The sequence below is a fragment of the Bombina bombina genome, chromosome 8 (assembly GCF_027579735.1).
Source record: "Bombina bombina isolate aBomBom1 chromosome 8, aBomBom1.pri, whole genome shotgun sequence".
Classification (NCBI taxonomy): Eukaryota; Metazoa; Chordata; class Amphibia; order Anura; family Bombinatoridae; genus Bombina; species Bombina bombina.
In genome coordinates, this window is record NC_069506.1 from 277,657,072 (window position 1) to 277,675,207 (window position 18,136).

At 42.0% G+C, this 18,136-nt stretch overlaps 1 protein-coding gene across 4 annotated transcripts in view; it reads left to right on the forward strand.

Moving 5' to 3' along the window:
* The window catches only part of SIDT2 (SID1 transmembrane family member 2), a 526,209-nt gene that overhangs the window by 37,646 nt on the left and 470,427 nt on the right, over positions 1-18,136 (forward strand). For all 4 annotated transcript variants that reach the window (XM_053691390.1, XM_053691389.1, XM_053691392.1 and 1 more), the window contains exons 2-3: positions 10,572-10,889; positions 11,171-11,292. In XM_053691390.1, the coding sequence (XP_053547365.1) occupies positions 10,707-10,889; positions 11,171-11,292 (305 nt within the window). In that variant the 5' untranslated portion in view covers positions 10,572-10,706. The remainder of the gene's footprint in view (positions 1-10,571; positions 10,890-11,170; positions 11,293-18,136) is intronic.

An 18,136-nucleotide genomic window follows, 5' to 3' on the forward strand; every position in this document is an offset into this window, starting at 1 on the left:
CAGCATGCTTATCACTTTGGTGCAGTTATATAGATTACACTGGGAGTTACAAAATATACACGCAACCAGTACAGGTCATATTATGAACTCCATCTGTTACCGGCTGTAATTTGTATACCGCATTAGACCTGACCGGAGGGGTACTTATTATTTTTACAAGCATAGGTAGTTCGTTCCTATAACAGTTATTTATATAACTCATGATATTTGACGGCACATTTAGTAGTCTCTGTTTGTTCTAATATTAATAAACATCAGAGGAAAGAATGAGATACATATTTGCATACAAGCCGATTAGTTGCTAATGATGTCTAACACACTCAGCCCTGCTATTCAGCAGCACTAGATAGTATACATGACTTTCTCTTCTCTGGACTTTCTGTGATAAATAAAGTTGATAACTCATTCAATACTGTGAACTTAAAGGGACAGTCAACACCCGACACAACCGGATTCTGTATGTTTGTAACGTAAACGAAGATCCACCTGCACCGGCTCCCTTCTCTATTACCTCTATCCTTGTCCTAGGAATCCTTCCAAATACATACGTTAATGTAGTCGAAATATATGGCCGCCAGACTCCCCCCACGGTTACGTACTAACCTTCTCTTTCAATCCATTCTCCAATCAGAATGGAATCCTCGGTCAGAATCTTTACTCGTTCACGGTGTTTCGCGCATGCGTGATTCAATAAGAACCAAAAAAGCGGAACTTTATTTTCACCAATAGTTTCCGACATATTATATTTTAAACAGTACTGTATTACTTAACACTGATCTAATTAATTGGATGCGTCAAGTCCAATTGCTGATTTACAAATGCGCGTCATCAATCCCTTCATGAACGAGCGTGATTTGGAAGTGAGATGGGGAAGGAGGAGGGGGAGTAGTTTGACAGCCATATTTCGACTAGAGTAACGTATGTATTTGGAAGGATTCCTAGGACAAGGATAGAGGTAATAGAGAAGGTAGCCGGTGCAGGCGGATCTTCGTTTGCGTTACAAACATATGGAATCCGGTTGTGTAGGGTGTTGACTGTCCCTTTAACTCACACAACGTCGCCATTCAGTAACATTTGACAGTACATAATGTCTTATCTTTATTAAAGTATGGTGGACAAATAAAGCTGACCAAGTGCTTCGCCATTCAGCAGTAACTTGACAGTATACTTTGTTTCAACTGTATTGAACAATTGTGTATACTCAAGCTCCACATTAAGTTGTATCTTTTTTGTTATTCACCAACATATTACAATTTGCAGTACGGTATAATTTGTTTTAAACACTTAACACTGGGATACACTAGAGCAAGAGAATACTATCAGTTTATGGTATGTAACTAGTATAATTACATATTTAACCAACTTTGATCAGGTCATTTGACCATTTTTCAGCTCCTGGGTGCGTTTTTAACGTATTTTCCAGTATTTTAATGTTTATTTAACTAATAAAAGTTATATTTTAATGTAGAGTCATCCTGCTCACTTAGTTAATTCAGCTACCTAAGTTGCCTTTATAAAATAGTGCCTTTCACACATGATGATCTACTCCATATTAACCCGTTGAGTGCTAGGGATGTAGTCTTTTCAGTTTGAGCTCCTCTCTACTGTTCTCACAAGTCTAATACTACATAGCACCTACTCTATCCAACACATAGATATATATAGGGATATATTCCCTTTTTGATTGATTGGAAACAGGGGGTTAAATATAGAGTCAGATATACACCTATAAGGAGTGCCGTTAATACCCTTCTTGTCTTTTGAGTATATGAAAGTACATTACAAAAAATGTGATAATGGGTTAAGAAACCAGAGTCCACATTTAGTCCAGAATTTAGCAAGTTGAAGTGCATTATCATTTTCATTTCAAAGGTTTTTCTTTCCATGGTGTTTTTGAAGTTGCCTTTGAATTTGATGTATAACTTTATGTCAGTATATGCTTTGTGTATAACCATATATTTCCCCTGTCTGTTATCTTTTACTGAAACTATCTGCCTGTCTCCTAAACCCCCATCATGATTTTTACAAAACCCCCTCCTCCCCCTGCCTTCGGACCTCTGTAATACTTGGCTAGATTTAGAGTTTTGTCGGTAACGACCCGCGTAGCTAACGCTGGCTTTTTTTCCCCCGCACCTTTTAAATACCGCTGGTATTTAGAGTTCACAAAATGGCTGCATTAGGCTCCAAAAAGGGAACGTACAGGCATATTTACCGCCACTGCAACTCTCAATACCAGCGGTGCTTACGGACGCGGCCAGCTTCAAAAACGTGCTCGTGCACGATTCCCCCATAGAAAACAATGGGGCTGTTTGAGCTGCAAAAAAGCAGCGTTCAGCTCCTAACGCAGCCCCATTGTTTCCTATGGGGAAACACTTCCTATGTCTGCACCTAACACCCTAACATGTACCCCGAGTCTAAACACCCCTAACCTTACATTTATTAACCCCTAATCTGCCGACCCCCGCTATCGCTGACACCTGCATATTTTTTTTAACCCCTAATCTGCCGCTCCGTACACTGCCACAACCTACATTATACCTATGTACCCCTAATCTGCTGCCCCTAACACCGCCAACCCCTATATTATATTTATTAACCCCTAATCTGCCTCCCACAACGTCGCCGCCAGCTACCTACAATAATTAACCCCTAGTCTGCCTACCGGACCTCACCGCTACTCTAATAAATTTATTAACCCCTAAAGCTAAGTCTAACCCTAACACTAACACCCCCCTAAGTTAAATATAATTTAAATCTAACGAAATAAATTAACTCTTATTAAATAAATTATTCCTATTTAAAGCTAAATACTTACCTGTAAAATAAACCCTAATATAGCTACAATATAAATTATAATTATATTGTAGCTATTTTAGGATTTATATTTATTTTACAGGCAACTTTGTATTTATTTTAACCAGGTACAATAGCTATTAAATAGTTAAGAACTATTTAATAGCTACCTAGTTAAAATAATTACAAAATTACCTGTAAAATAAATCCTAACCTAAGTTACAATTAAACCTAACACTACACTAGCAATAAATTAATTAAATAAAATACCTACAATTATCTACAATTAAATCTAACACTACACTATCAATAAATTAATTAAATACAATACCTGCAAATAAATACAATTAAATAAACTAACTAAAGTACAAAAAATAAAAGAATTAATTACAAACATAATAAAAATATTACAATTTTAAGCTAATTACACCTACTCTAAGCCCCCTAATAAAATAACAAAGCCCCCCAAAATAAAAAAAATGCCCTACCCTATTCTAAAATTAAAATAGAAAAGCTCTTTTACCTTACCAGCCCTTAAAAGGGCCTTTTGCGGGGCATGCCCCAAAGAATTCAGCTCTTTTGCCTGTAAAAAAAAACATACAATACCCCCCCAACATTACAACCCACCACCCACATACCCCTAATCTAACCCAAACCCCCCTTAAATAAACCTAACACTAAGCCCCTGAAGATCTTCCTACCTTGTCTTCACCATGCCAGGTATCACCGATCGGTCCAGGCTCCGAAGTCTTCATCCAAGCCCAAGCGGGGGCTGGAGATCCATCATCCGGCTGAAGTCTTCTATCAAGCGGCGGCTGAAGAGGTCCTGAAGAGGCTCCAAAGTCTTCATCCTATCCGGGCAGAAGAGTAGATCCGGACCGGCAACCATCTTCTTCCAAGCGGCATCTTCTATCTTCATCCGATGACAAGCGGCTCCATCTTGAAGACCTCCGGCGCGGATCCATCCTCTTCTTCCGACGTCCTAAGTCCGAATGAAGGTTCCTTTAAATGACGTCATCCAAGATGAATTAAGGTAGGGAAAATCTGATTGGCTGATTGAGCTTTTACAGGCAAAAGAGCTGAATTCTTTGAGTTAGGTGTCGGCGATGTTAGGGAGGGCAGATTAGGGCTTAATACTATTTATTATAGGGTTAGTGAGGCGGATTAGGGGTTAATAAATATAATTTAGGGGTCGGCGGTGTTGGGGGCAGCAGATTAGGGGTACATAGGGATAACGTAGGTTGCGACGGTGTGCGGTCGGCAGATTAGGGGTTAAATTTTTTTAGTAGAATGGCGGCGATGTGGGGGGGGCCTCGGTTTAGGGGTACATAGGTAGTTTATGGGTGTTAGTGTACTTTAGAGCACAGTAGTTAAGAGCTTTATAAACCGGCATTAGCCCAGAAAGCTCTTAACTCCTGACTTTTTTCTGCGGCTGGAGTTTTGTTGTTAGAGTTCTAACGCTCACTTCAGCCAAGACTCTAAATACCGGCGTTAGAAAGATCCCATTGAAAAGATAGGATACGCAAATGGCGTAGGGGGATCTGCGGTATGGAAAAGTCGCGGCTGGAAAGTGAGCGTTAGACCCTTTCCTGACTGACTCTAAATACCAGCGGTAGCCCAAAACCAGCGTTAGGAGCCTCTAACGCTGGTTTTGACGGCTAACGCCAAACTCTAAATCTAGCCAACTGTCTTTTTAGCCTGTGTTTTAAGATATAATCTGTAAATTCCAACAAATTGGTCAGTATTGCTTCAGACTTGAAAAAGGAAGACATTCTTCCGAAAGCTTGTTATCTTATAAATGTATAGTTAAGTATCATTGCTCAATGCAATACTCTTGTTATTTGGATATCTAAATCTCTGGACTAACACAGCTACTCAAATATAAATATATATTATGCATTAAATGATTTTAAGTATACAGCCAAGGTGAGGTTAAGTTCATTCTTGAAAAAGGCACATAAAGCACTATAACAGAGTGATATAAAACTCATACCTTTATTGAAGTCGTATAAAAACACAGCAGTTTAAGAGCAATGTAGTTACCAGGAGACGTAGGTTCTAGCGGAGGGTTACCTAAAAGAGGAATTTATTTATTTTTATATATATATATATATATATATATATATAACAGATTTTAGGAATGAAGGGCACTCTCAGAGTTTGTGATAATTGCATGTCAGCACGATTGACACGATTTCCTCGGTTTGGTGAGCAAGGCTGGATGCTGGTATGAGTTTTGATTCGTCTTGATGAAGGCTTCTGTGAAAGCCGAAACGTCGACCATTAACAAATGTTGTTACTAAGAACAATAAAAGAAAATTTTTGCTGACATGCAATTATCACAAACCATGAGAGTGCCCTTCATTCCTAAAATCTGTTTTGTATACTTTTTTTGATGATTGCACCCAGGTTCTGGACGATTTACCAAGGTTGGAGTGCTGGAACACCCTTTGTTTCAATATTATATATATATATATATATATATATATATATATATATATATATATATATATATATATATATATATATATATATATATATATATATATATATATATATATAATAAATAAATCCCAGCCAATGAGTCTTAGAAATCTTACAACAAAGGATTTTAATAGTGTATATTGCTTCACACTATGCAATAATAAATCGGGAAAAGTCTAAATGTAAGCACACTCAAATCCACACATACCCCATCCACCATACATATCCGTACCATACAATGAACAATAATATATTGCAAAATAAGCAAAGTAATTGTAACACCCCCAGGGCGTCCCCAGGGGGTGAAGACCAGTACCATCTGTAAGAAATCAAATGACTATACAGTTGATTATCTATATACTTGATACAGAAGGGACTGTTTATTTGTTTAAATATAGGAGTCTGTCCTCTGCGATTGGGAGGATGTCTGTGACTTTATGAGATATCCTGGGTATTGCTTTTTCTTATATGATAGGATAATTCATAGATAATCTATATTGAATACTTTTTTTACGCCTAGTTGGAGTTTACAGGCTGGTTCGTATTAACACACAGTTCCAGTTAATCAGTATTGGATATTTATAGTTTCCATTTTGCTATTAGATGCTTTTTTTTCTCATTTTAGGTATATATAATTTTTCTCAGATAGGATGTAGTGTGCCTTATGAGGCCATAATATTACATTACGATCGGTTACTTCTTTTAAAAGTATGTATATATTATAGGCTATTAGGTATATGAGCTAACTTAGCAAGTAATGATAGCTTCCTTTTACTTTACCAACACGTTGTTTGTAGACTATTTGTGAGCGATATACGCATCCGTGTTTTCATACAAAGTATGAATGAAAGTTACTTGTGTAAATGTAGTGTGACGTAGTGGGGGTGTGGATGTGAGTATCCAATAGGTAGGTAGCAGTAACGGTTCAAATAGCACCTCCTCTCCAGTACCTGTACATTCCTTGACAAAGGGGCGGAGTCCCAAAACGCGCGTCGGAATCAGTAAGACGCTAACACCTGTTCCTGTTCGTGTTGCTTGAGCCACATTGTAAGTCAACGGTGAACGGCTTCCCTGACGGAGAATGTGAGATTGGAGTGTTTGGATAGCGGTTCATTGCCACACTGAAGGAAACGTCGGTGACAAGTCTCACGGTAGTACCCGGCATACCATTATTTGGTGACAAAGATAACACTGTTACTTAACACTTTCTATCGGCCCGAGCTGCATTCAAGAGCCTGACACTATTGCAACAACACAAGGTATTTGCAGCTTTAACTTTACATGGGTCAGCGTCCAGATCACGAGAATGGAACTATCTATGCTGAGTTAATTAGTACACCGTGAGTGAAATATAAAGGGTGTGAGGTTGGACCTGCATTTTAATATATCTCCCTTCAGTACAGCCAATTATACTTAAAACTTGTGGTCATTCACACGACAGCTTCTATGGAGGGACATTTAGAGGCACAATATTGACACTACTTTTGCAAACCCATGCATCAAGTGATATCAAGTTATTATAAGTGTTTTATGTGCTTTTGGTCTCTCCGTGACATGCAAATCAAGGATTACAAATATTTGTAGCATTTACTATTATCTTGTGACTGTTACACAATACACTGTTTACAAAGTAACGAAGAAAAGTTGAAACTGTAACATAACAGGTTATTTACAAAGTATCTGTAATAGAGTGAGATGGACTTGTTCCAGTAACCTTTTAAATATCTCGGATATATTGGATGCTACTTCTTGTTTTCAAAGATAAAGAACCGTCTTGATTTGTTTAAAGGCTGTATAGTCATTTGATTTCTTACAGGTGGTACTGGTCTTCACCCCCTGGGGACGCCCTGGGGGTGTTACGATTACTTTGCTTATTTTGCAATATATTATTGTTCATTGTATGGTACGGATATGTATGGTGGATGGGATATGTGTGGATTTGAGTGAGCTTACATTTAGACTTTTCCTGATTTATTATTGCATAGTGTGAAGCAATATACACTATTAAAATCCTTTGTTGAAAGATTTCTAAGACTCATTGGCTGGGATTTATTTATATTATATTATTATTGAGTCAAGGACCAGACTTTGTCCCGTGCCGGAGCACATTACATTTTAGGCTTAGTAGGTGGTGCGGTCACTATTTGGTTATTGCAAGGCAAGGTGACTTGTTTTCATGTGACCAAGGCCTCCTGGTTGGGGCCGAAACGTTATGATGTTTTGTCAATAAAAGGTGATGAATATTATCTCTGGTGCTGGCTTTCATTGCTGCTGTGGATAACGAGGATTTACACCAGGATCCCATTCTACATGCTGCTTACTTCTTTTGGATGCTACTAGTGGCCGTGCACAGAGTGGATGTGGTTGCTGGTGAGTGCGGATCTCATTGTCTATTTATATATATATATATATATATATATATATATATATATATATATATATATATATATATATATATATATATATATATATATATATATATTTGAAAAAGGCATGCACTCGCTGGATTTGTGCAAATCTGGTGCTTTATTGGGACATAAAAAATTAACAGGTAACATTTTGGGGATCAATCACCCCTTCATCAGACCAAGTGATTGATCCCCGAAATGTTACCTGTTTATTTTTAATGTCCTAATAAAGCACCAGATTTGCACAAACCCATATATATATATATATATATATATATATATATATATATATATATATATATATATATATATATATATATATATATATATATATATATATATATATATATATATACACACACACACACAGTATATAGACAATTCAAGGTATTAATCTAGGCCTATTCTGGTATATTTAATTTTCATGCCACCATTTGGCTTTGAAAAGTATGCCAAATGCGGTCATATAAAAAAAATGAACTTTTTTTTTTTTTCCATAAAATTTGGGTTTCTCACTGAAATTAATTGCACACAACTTGTGCAGCAATAAGACAAATGGTTGTAAAAGCTTCTCTACGCTTACCTTTGTTCAGCAATAGCAGACTTGCATGGCTTCGCCATTTGGTTGTAGTAATTAGACCGCTAGATGCAGCTGTAAGAGAATTCTTAGACACTTTATTGCAATGGGTACGCAGCCTATTTAGTATGGCGTAATGTCATGAATTCTCAAAATTCACCCCAAAACTCTTTTTTTTTTTTTTTTTTAAAAATATTTTTTTTTGGAGAGAGACATATAGCTCCAATTTGAGAAAAAAAAAAAAAACTTTTAAAGAGTATATAAATAATTGGGTGCAGTCCCTCATGACAATCTTCAAAAAAAAAAAAAGAAAGAAAGAAAATGGGGAGTTAAACCACTAATTAACACCCACAGAGAGGGATCTGAGCACTATAAATCCATTTCTTAATGCTTTATTGGTATATTATCAAAAAAATCCTAAATTCCAACACAGTAACTATCCACAAACAATACAAAACCATATATACAGGTGGCACCACCCTAGGTACATGTACACAAACCATATCTACAGGTGGCACCATCCTAAGTACATATACAAAAATCATATATAATTTGTTAATGCTAAAAATAAGCAGCAAGTACATAAATTGCGTGTAGCACCTCCTCACGGGTAAGGTAGTCTGACCGCAGGGTCACCCTGCACTTAAGGTCTTACTCAACACCGGACGCTTGTCACAATATACAAGCAGCTTGCCCCAATATACAAGCAGCTTGCCCCGAGTGGAAGACCCAAGTGCAGAGCTTGCCCCGAGAGGGAGACCCAAGTGCAGAGCTTGCCCCGAGAGGGAGACCCAAGTGCAGAGCTTGCCCTGAGAGGGAGACCCAAGTGCAGAGCTTGCCCCGAGAGGGAGACCCAGGTACAGAGCTTGCCCCGAGAGGGAGACCCAGGTACAGAGCTTGCCCCGAGAGGGAGACCCAGGTACAGAGCTTGCCCCGAGAGGGAGACCCAGGTACAGAGCTTGCCCCGAGAGGGAGACCCAGGTACAGAGCTTGCCCCGAGAGGGAGACCCAGGTACAGAGCTTGCCCCGAGAGGGAGACCCAGGTACAGAGCTTGCCCCGAGAGGGAGACCCAGGTACAGAGCTTGCCCCGAGAGGGAGACCCAGGTACAGAGCTTGCCCCGAGAGGGAGACCCAGGTACAGAGCTTGCCCCGAGAGGGAGACCCAGGTACAGAGCTTGCCCCGAGAGGGAGACCCAGGTACAGAGCTTGCCCCGAGAGGGAGACCCAGGTACAGAGCTTGCCCCGAGAGGGAGACCCAGGTACAGAGCTTGCCCCGAGAGGGAGACCCAGGTACAGAGCTTGCCCCGAGAGGGAGACCCAGGTACAGAGCTTGCCCCGAGAGGGAGACCCAGGTACAGAGCTTGCCCCGAGAGGGAGACCCAGGTACAGAGCTTGCCCCGAGAGGGAGACCCAGGTACAGAGCTTGCCCCGAGAGGGAGACCCAGGTACAGAGCTTGCCCCGAGAGGGAGACCCAGGTACAGAGCTTGCCCCGAGAGGGAGACCCAGGTACAGAGCTTGCCCCGAGAGGGAGACCCAGGTACAGAGCTTGCCCCGAGAGGGAGACCCAGGTACAGAGCTTGCCCCGAGAGGGAGACCCAGGTACAGAGCTTGCCCCGAGAGGGAGACCCAGGTACAGAGCTTGCCCCGAGAGGGAGACCCAGGTACAGAGCTTGCCCCGAGAGGGAGACCCAGGTACAGAGCTTGCCCCGAGAGGGAGACCCAGGTACAGAGCTTGCCCCGAGAGGGAGACCCAGGTACAGAGCTTGCCCCGAGAGGGAGACCCAGGTACAGAGCTTGCCCCGAGAGGGAGACCCAGGTACAGAGCTTGCCCCGAGAGGGAGACCCAGGTACAGAGCTTGCCCCGAGAGGGAGACCCAGGTACAGAGCTTGCCCCGAGAGGGAGACCCAGGTACAGAGCTTGCCCCGAGAGGGAGACCCAGGTACAGAGCTTGCCCCGAGAGGGAGACCCAGGTACAGAGCTTGCCCCGAGAGGGAGACCCAGGTACAGAGCTTGCCCCGAGAGGGAGACCCAGGTACAGAGCTTGCCCCGAGAGGGAGACCCAGGTACAGAGCTTGCCCCGAGAGGGAGACCCAGGTACAGAGCTTGCCCCGAGAGGGAGACCCAGGTACAGAGCTTGCCCCGAGAGGGAGACCCAGGTACAGAGCTTGCCCCGAGAGGGAGACCCAGGTATAGAGCTTGATCTCAGAAAGATTCCTAGGTATGGTGCTTTCCTGGTAGATTTCTTACCCATAGTGCCATGTGTCTTTGGCAACCTTCTAACCCAGTGTCATGTCTTTTTTCCTTAGGTGCCAGCTCACCTGCTGTGGTTATCTGCAGTGACTCAGCTATGGCGTCCTGTGACCTAAATAGGTGTGGCATTATACTTGGCTGCTGATTCTGGAGGGTGCAGGGTGCAGAAGGAGCAGAGCTGCCAATAAAGAATGTCTTCTCTGGGCTTTATCCTGCTGCTGTGGCCCTTAATGCTGGCCTTGGGGAGCATGCCCAACATTCCTGACAAAGTAATCAAGCAGCAGGAAGCCCAGTTCAACATGCAATACAACGATTCTGTGAACAGCCAGCTGCAGTATATTTACAGCTTCAATCACACTCTGCTGCGCAACATTGTAAGTGACAATTATCTCACCGCCCCTTGTGTAAACATGTCTGGTGCGACTGTTCATAGGTGTGTGTGACAATATTGCTGTGTGTTTGTGAGACGGTGAAACTGTGTGTGTTTGTGAGATGGTAAAGCTGTGTTTGTGTTTCTGGGTGATGCCGCAGCTGTGTGTGTGTTTCTAGGTGACGCTGCAGCTGTGTGTGTTTCTGTGTGATGCTGCACTGCTGTGTCTGCCCCACCTCCCTCGCAGAGCATCATACTGACCTCTCAATATCTGCTCATGTTTAGACAGAGGGGGTCCGAGTGTCAGTCAATATTTTGTCTGACCAGAAGGGGGAGCCACTGCTGTTTGTGGTCAGACAGAAGGAGGCTGTGGTGTCATTCCAGGTGCCGCTAGTTCTGAGGGGACTGTAAGTACTCACACTTCTTCTGCTTACCCCTACCCCTTTTTTTTTTTTCTTTTCTTTTCTTCCCGTAATGGCCCAGCCACCACACTGCAGTGCCATTATCTCTGGATAATGTCCTCTTAGACTCACTGCAAGTCCTCTGTACATTTCACAGAGACCGACTGGCACTTGATTAATTCACTTTCCTGGGACCTATATATTGTAATATGCCATATCATGTGCCGTGTGACCCCTCTCCCCCGACTGTCCTGTGCCTTGTGACCCCTCTACCCCGACTGTCCTGTGCCGTGTGACTCCTCTACCCCGACTGTCCTGTGCCTTGTGATCCCTCTACCCCGACTGTCCTGTGCCTACCCCCGACTGTCCTGTGCCTTGTGATCCCCCTCCCCATTTGTTATATTCCTTCTGATCCCCTTGAACTTGTGAGCTCCTCATCTGTTTGTTCTGCTTTTTGTTACCTCTCGTCTGTACTGCTCTGTAGACCCCTCCCCTTGTGCCTACCTTACTCCTTTTTCTGCCTGTTTTACACATGACAGCCCCTTTGTATGTTCAGTACCTTTATTTCTATCCCCTGTCCTATGCTTAAGAACCTCCCATCTAACTACTTTTAATTCCACCCTCTGTCCTACCCATTTTTGACCCCCATTGCCTCTGCTGCATGTTCTCTTTTTATTTTTGCCCATTATGTTTTAGGAAGGATACAGGAGTGGGGAGGTCTTCATCACACCTATGTATCAACCTCTTGGATAAGTTGCCACTTAAAATCAGACCTACTTAGTGTCACCTGGTAGTAAAAAAAAATGTATCACCAGGTTTTACAATAAGGACAGTAATGTTTTGATTTGGCTCACCCTAGAGATGCACAACACCAGAATCTTTCTTCTTTACAAATATAGATGTCACTCCGATTTCCTAGTTCTTTTTCATGTACAGAGTGGAGAAACTCTTGTCTCCTGGCAGACTTCTCAGTTCTCTGAGGAATGTTGACCCATATTCCAGCAGACTGTCCCTCTTTGCTTACGAACTGGCTTTATAATTAGGATGTATCCTTGATACCTAGCAAAGTTTGAGTGGGCTTCCCTGGTACCTACTGAGATATGTCTGCCTAATGTCATAGTATCCTTGATTACCTGGTGGTCGAATTGTGAGCTCCATCTTGATGACAATGATAGCATTGATGTGCACTTGTCATGTACTAGAGGGTAAATGACTTGCACTACCTCCAGTGTAACATACAGGTCCTGGTACTGTGCTAGTGACCAAGGTAAAGTGTTCATGTAGCAAAATAGTAGTGATTGCCAGCCAAAGTGTAGGACCAAGACTTTCTCACAAAGATGGGTAAATGCATTTGCAAATTCCTGGGCTATCAAAAGGAGCTTCCCTATCATGTTAAAGAATATCCATTTCTTCCCATGGACAAAGTCAATCAAGAGACCAGTAGTTTTCACAGCTATTGAAAGCTAAAACAGTTTTTTTCTTTTATAAGATGGCGAGGGTCCACAAGCCATGACATTGGATTAATTCCAGTCCTACAGGAGGAGGCAAAACACCCACACAACAGAGCTTTAATCCCTCCCACTTTCCAATGATTCTTTAGTAATTTTTCTGCCTCCAGCAAGGAGTGATGGTGAAACTTGAAGTTCTGATCTAAATGTCGATTGAAAGGGGTTCTCAGACCAATGTGAGACCCATTATGCCCCTTAGATAGCTGGGAATAGGACAGAGGGGTGCAAAGGAGTACATTGGCAATGAAAGTGATTCTCCCATGGGAGTTTGCCACTTGCCTGCCACATGTATCGCTGGGACTTATCCTGCAGCCTCCTCCTTTTGGAGGGTGGAAATACACCTTCCTTAGATCCCGTGCTAGTGTGTGCTACACAGAATTGGCTCTTCTACTGGAAACAGGTCTCCTGTAGCTTGGTACTTCTGCCTTATCTCCTGTGTTAGTGTGTACTACACAGAAAGGGCTCTTCCACTGGAAGCAGGTCTGCTGCAGGTTGGTATTCCTTCCTTATATCCTCTGTTAGAGTGTACTACACAAGATGGGCACTTCTACAGGAAGCAGGTCTTCTGTAGCTTGATACTCCTTTCTTACATCCTATGTTAGTGTGTACTACTCAGAAAGGGCTCTTGCACTGGAAGCAGGTCTGCTGCAGGTTGGTATTCCTTCATTAGATCCTATGTTAATGTGTACAACACAAGATGGGCACTTCTACAGGTAGGTCTCCTGCAGCTTGATACTCCTTTCTTACATCCTATGTTAGTGTGTACTACACAAGATGGGCTCCTCTGGAAGCAGATCTGCTGCAGCTTGGTACTCCTTCCTTGGCTCCTATGTTAGTGTGTAGTACACATGGTGGGCTCTTCTACAGGAAGCAGGTCTCCAGCAGCTTCATACTCCTTCCTTACATCCTATCGGCTAGATTACGAGTTGTGCGTTAGGGTAAAAAAGCAGCGTTAAGAGGTCCTAACGCTGCTTTTTTACGCCCGCTGGTATTGCGAGTCTTGAAGGTTTAGGTGTACCGCACACTTTTTTGGCCTTACCGCAAAACGACTTACGTAAACTTCGTAAAGTCTTTTTTCTATGGGACTTCCATAGCACTGGTATTATGAGTCTGTCCTGGGAGGCCAAAAAGTGAGCAGTACACCCTACCCTATCAAGAGTCCTAACGCATTTAAAAGTCAGTAGTTAAGAGTTTTATGGTACAACGCTGTAGCATGAAACTCATAACTAAAGTGCTAAAAAGTACACTAACACCCATAAACTACCTATTAACCCCTAAACCGAGGCCCTCCCGCATCGCAAACACTATAATAAAATTTGTTACTCCTAATCTGCCGCTCCAGACACCGCTGCCGCCTACATTATATTTATGAACCCCTAATCTGCTGCCCCCAACATCTCTGACACCTACATACTATTTATTAACCCCTAATCTGCCGCCCCCAATGTCGCCACAGCCTACCTACACTTATTAACCCCAAATCTGCCGCCACCAACGTCGCCGCCACTATAATAAACATATTAACCCCTAAACCGCTGCACTCCCGCCTCACAAACATGAGTTAAAAATTAACCCCTAATCTGCCGTCCCTAACGACGCCGCCACCTACCTACATTTATTAACCCCTAATCTGCCGCCCCCAACGTCGCCGCCACTATATTAACGTTATAACCCCTAAACCTAAGTCTAACCCTAACCCTAACACCCCCTAACTTAAAGGGACACTGAACCCAATTTTTTTCTTTTGTGATTTAGATAGAGCATGAAATTTTAAGCAACTTTCTAATTTATTCCAATTATCAAATTTTCTTCATTCTCTTGGTATCTTTATTTGAAATGCAAGAATATAAGTTTAGATCGCGGCCCATTTTTGGTAATCAACCTGGGTTGTTCTTGCTGATTGGTAGATAAATTCATCCACCAATAGAAAAGTGCTGTCCAGAGTTCTGAACCCAATAAAGCTTATATGCATTCTTTTTCAAATAACGATAGCAAGAGAACAAAAAAAATTTGATAATAGGAGTAAATTAGAAAGTTGCTTAAAATTGCACACTCTATCTGAATCATGAAAAAAAAATGGGTTCAGTGTCCCTTTAAATATAATTTAAATAAATATAACTAAATATTCCTATCATTAACTAAATTATTCCTATTTAAAACTATATACTTACCTATAAAATAAACCCTAAGCTAGCTACAATATAACTAATAGTTACTTTGTATCTATCTTAGGGTTTATTTTTATTTTACAGGCAAGTTTGTATTTATTTTAACTGGGTAGAATAGTTATTAAATAGTTATTAACTATTTAATAACTACCTAGCTAAAATAAATACAAAAGTACCTGTAAAATAAAACCTAACCTAAGTTACAATAACACCTAACACTACACTACAATTAAATAAATGAACTAAATTAAATACAATTACCTAAATTAAATTAGCTAAAGTACAAAACCCCCCCACTAAATTACAGAAAATAATAAACAAATTACAGATATTTAAACTAATTGCACCTAATCTAATAGCCCTATCAAAATAAAAAAGCCCACCCAAAATAAAAAAAACCCTAGCCTAAACTACCAATAGCCCTTAAAAGGGCCTTTTGCGGGGCATTGCCCCAAAGTAATCGGCTCTTTTACCTGTAACAAAAATACAAACAACCCCCCCAACAGTAAAACCCACCACCCACACAACCAACCCCCCAAATAAAATACTGTCTAAAAAAACCTAAGCTCCCCATTGCCCTGAAAAGGGCATTTGGATGGGCATTGCCCTTAAAAGGGCAGTTAGCTCTTTTGCAGGCCCAAAGTCCCTAACCTAAAAATAAAACCCACCCTATACACGTACGACCAACTCACCGCTGACTTAAGCAGCGCTGGTATTGGAGTGCGGTAATGAGCAAAATTTTGCTCATCGCTCACTTCTTGTCTTTTAACAACGGGTTTCTGAAAACTCGTAATACCAGCGCTGCGTGTAAGTGAGCGGTGAGAGAAAACTGCTCGTTAGCACTGCATAGCCTCTGACACAAAACTCGTAATCTGGGCCTATGTTAGTGTGTACTACACAAGATGGGCACTTCTACAGGAAGCAGGTCTCCTGCAGCTTGATACTCCTTTCTTACATCCTATGTTAGTGTGTACTACACAGAAAGGGCTCTTCCACTGGAAGCAGGTCTGCTGCAGGTCGGTATTCCTTCATTAGATCCTATGTTAGTGTGTACTACACAAGATGGGCTCTTCTACAGGAAGCAGGTCTCCTGCAGCTTGATACTCCTTTCTTACATCCTATGTTAGTGTGTACTACACAAGATGGGCTCATCTGGAAGCAGGTCTGCTGCAGCTTGGTACTCCTTCCTTAGCTCCTATGTTAGTGTGTAGTACACATGGTGGGCTCTTCTACAGGACGCAGATCTCCAGGCGCTTCATACTCCTTCCTTACATTCTATGTTAGTGTGTGCTACACAAGATGGGCTCTTCTGGAAGCAGATCTCCTGCAGTTTGATACTCCTTCATTAGATCCTATGTTAGTGTGTAGTACACATGGTGGGCTCTTCTACAGGACGCAGATCACCAGGCGCTTCGTACTCCTTCCTTACATTCTATGTTAGTGTGTGCTACACAAGATGGGCTCTTCTGGAAGCAGATCTCCTGCAGCTTGATACTCCTTCCTTAGATCCTATGTTAGTGTGTAGTACACAGGATGGGCTCTTCTACTGTAAGCAGGTCTGCTGCAGCTTGGTACTCATTCCTTAACTCATGTGTTAGTGTGTACTACACAAGATGGGCTCTTGCTACAGGAAGCAGGTCTTCTGCAGCTTGATACTCCTTCCTTAGATCCTATGTTAGTGTGCACTACACAAGATGGCCTCTTCTACAGGAAGCAGGTCTGCTGCAGCTTGGTACTACTTCCCTAGTTCCTGTGTTAGTGTGTAGTACACAGGATGGGCTCTTCTACAGGAAGCAGGTCTACAGCAGCTTCATACTCCTTTCTTACATCCTTTGTTAGTGTGTACAACACAGGGTGGGCTCTTCTACTGGAAGCAGGTCTCATGCAGCTTGGTACTCCTTCCTTAGTTTGTGTGTTAGTGTGTACTCTGCTGCAGCTTTGTACTCCTTCTTTAGATCATATGTTAGTGTGTACTGAACAGGATGGGCTCTTCTACAGGAAGCAGGTCTCCAGCAGCTATGTACTCCTTCTTTAGATCCTATGTTAGTGTGTACTACACACGGTGGGCTCTTCTACTGGAAGCAGGTCTCATGCAGCTTGGTACTCCTTCCTTAGTTTGTGTGTTAGTGTGTACTCCACAGGATGGGCACTTCTAATGGAAGCTCCTGCAGCTTGGTACTCCCTCCTTAGATCCTATGTTAGTGTGTTCTACACAAGATGGCTCCTCTACAGGAAGCATGTCTGCTGCAGCTTGGTACTCCTTCCTTAGGTCCTGTGTTAGTGTGTATTACAAAGGATGAGCTCTTCTACAGGAAGCAGATCTCCCGCAGCTTGGTACTCCTTCCTTAGTTTGTGTGTTAGTGTGTACTCCACAGGATGGGCACTTCTAATGGAAGCTCCTGCAGCTTGGTGCTCCCTCCTTAGATCCTATGTTAGTGTGTTCTACACAAGATGGCTCTTCTACAGGAAGCATGTCTGCTGCAGCTTGGTACTCCTTCCTTAGGTCCTGTGTTAGTGTGTATTAAGCTTACTCCTTCCTTAGATTGTGTGTTAGTGTGTACTACTCATTTACAGTAAAATTAAGGCACTGTCTCTTGAAACTTTTCGGTTCAGGCTTTAGCACAGTGCTCTGGTCCTCATTCTCAGCTGGCTCTCACATCAGGAACATTTCTGAAACTATGGAGCTCATTTTCAGAAGTTTCTGAACTTCCTTCTATGCAGACCTCAAGGGGTAAACATTTTGTGGCCATAACTGTTCTCTATTTCTCCTTTTCAGCACAGACAGTGGCCATCTTTGAAAACACATTTAAATTTCTCATCAGAGCCTAAGAGTGGTAAGCACAAACCAGTCATTCCCTTTGTTTACTTTGCCAAATTCAAAAACATATTCCTTTTACCCTCTGAAAAAAATGGACGTATTGGGGACTATTCCAAAGATGGCCAGTGCTTTTTCCACTTTGGCTATGTCGCCTACATTCCCGAAAGAAATCTTTATGGTTTCCTCAGGAGAGCCTTTCAGATGGCAGGTTATATGTTTTGTACAGCTGTTAGTGAAGCCTACATATCTGCAGCTACTGCATTATGGTGTTACAACATCTCTGACTTCATTTCCCAAGGAGCTACCCTTGTTGAAATTCAAGATGTCTTGAAGTTGGTCAAGACTGTTGAAATAAC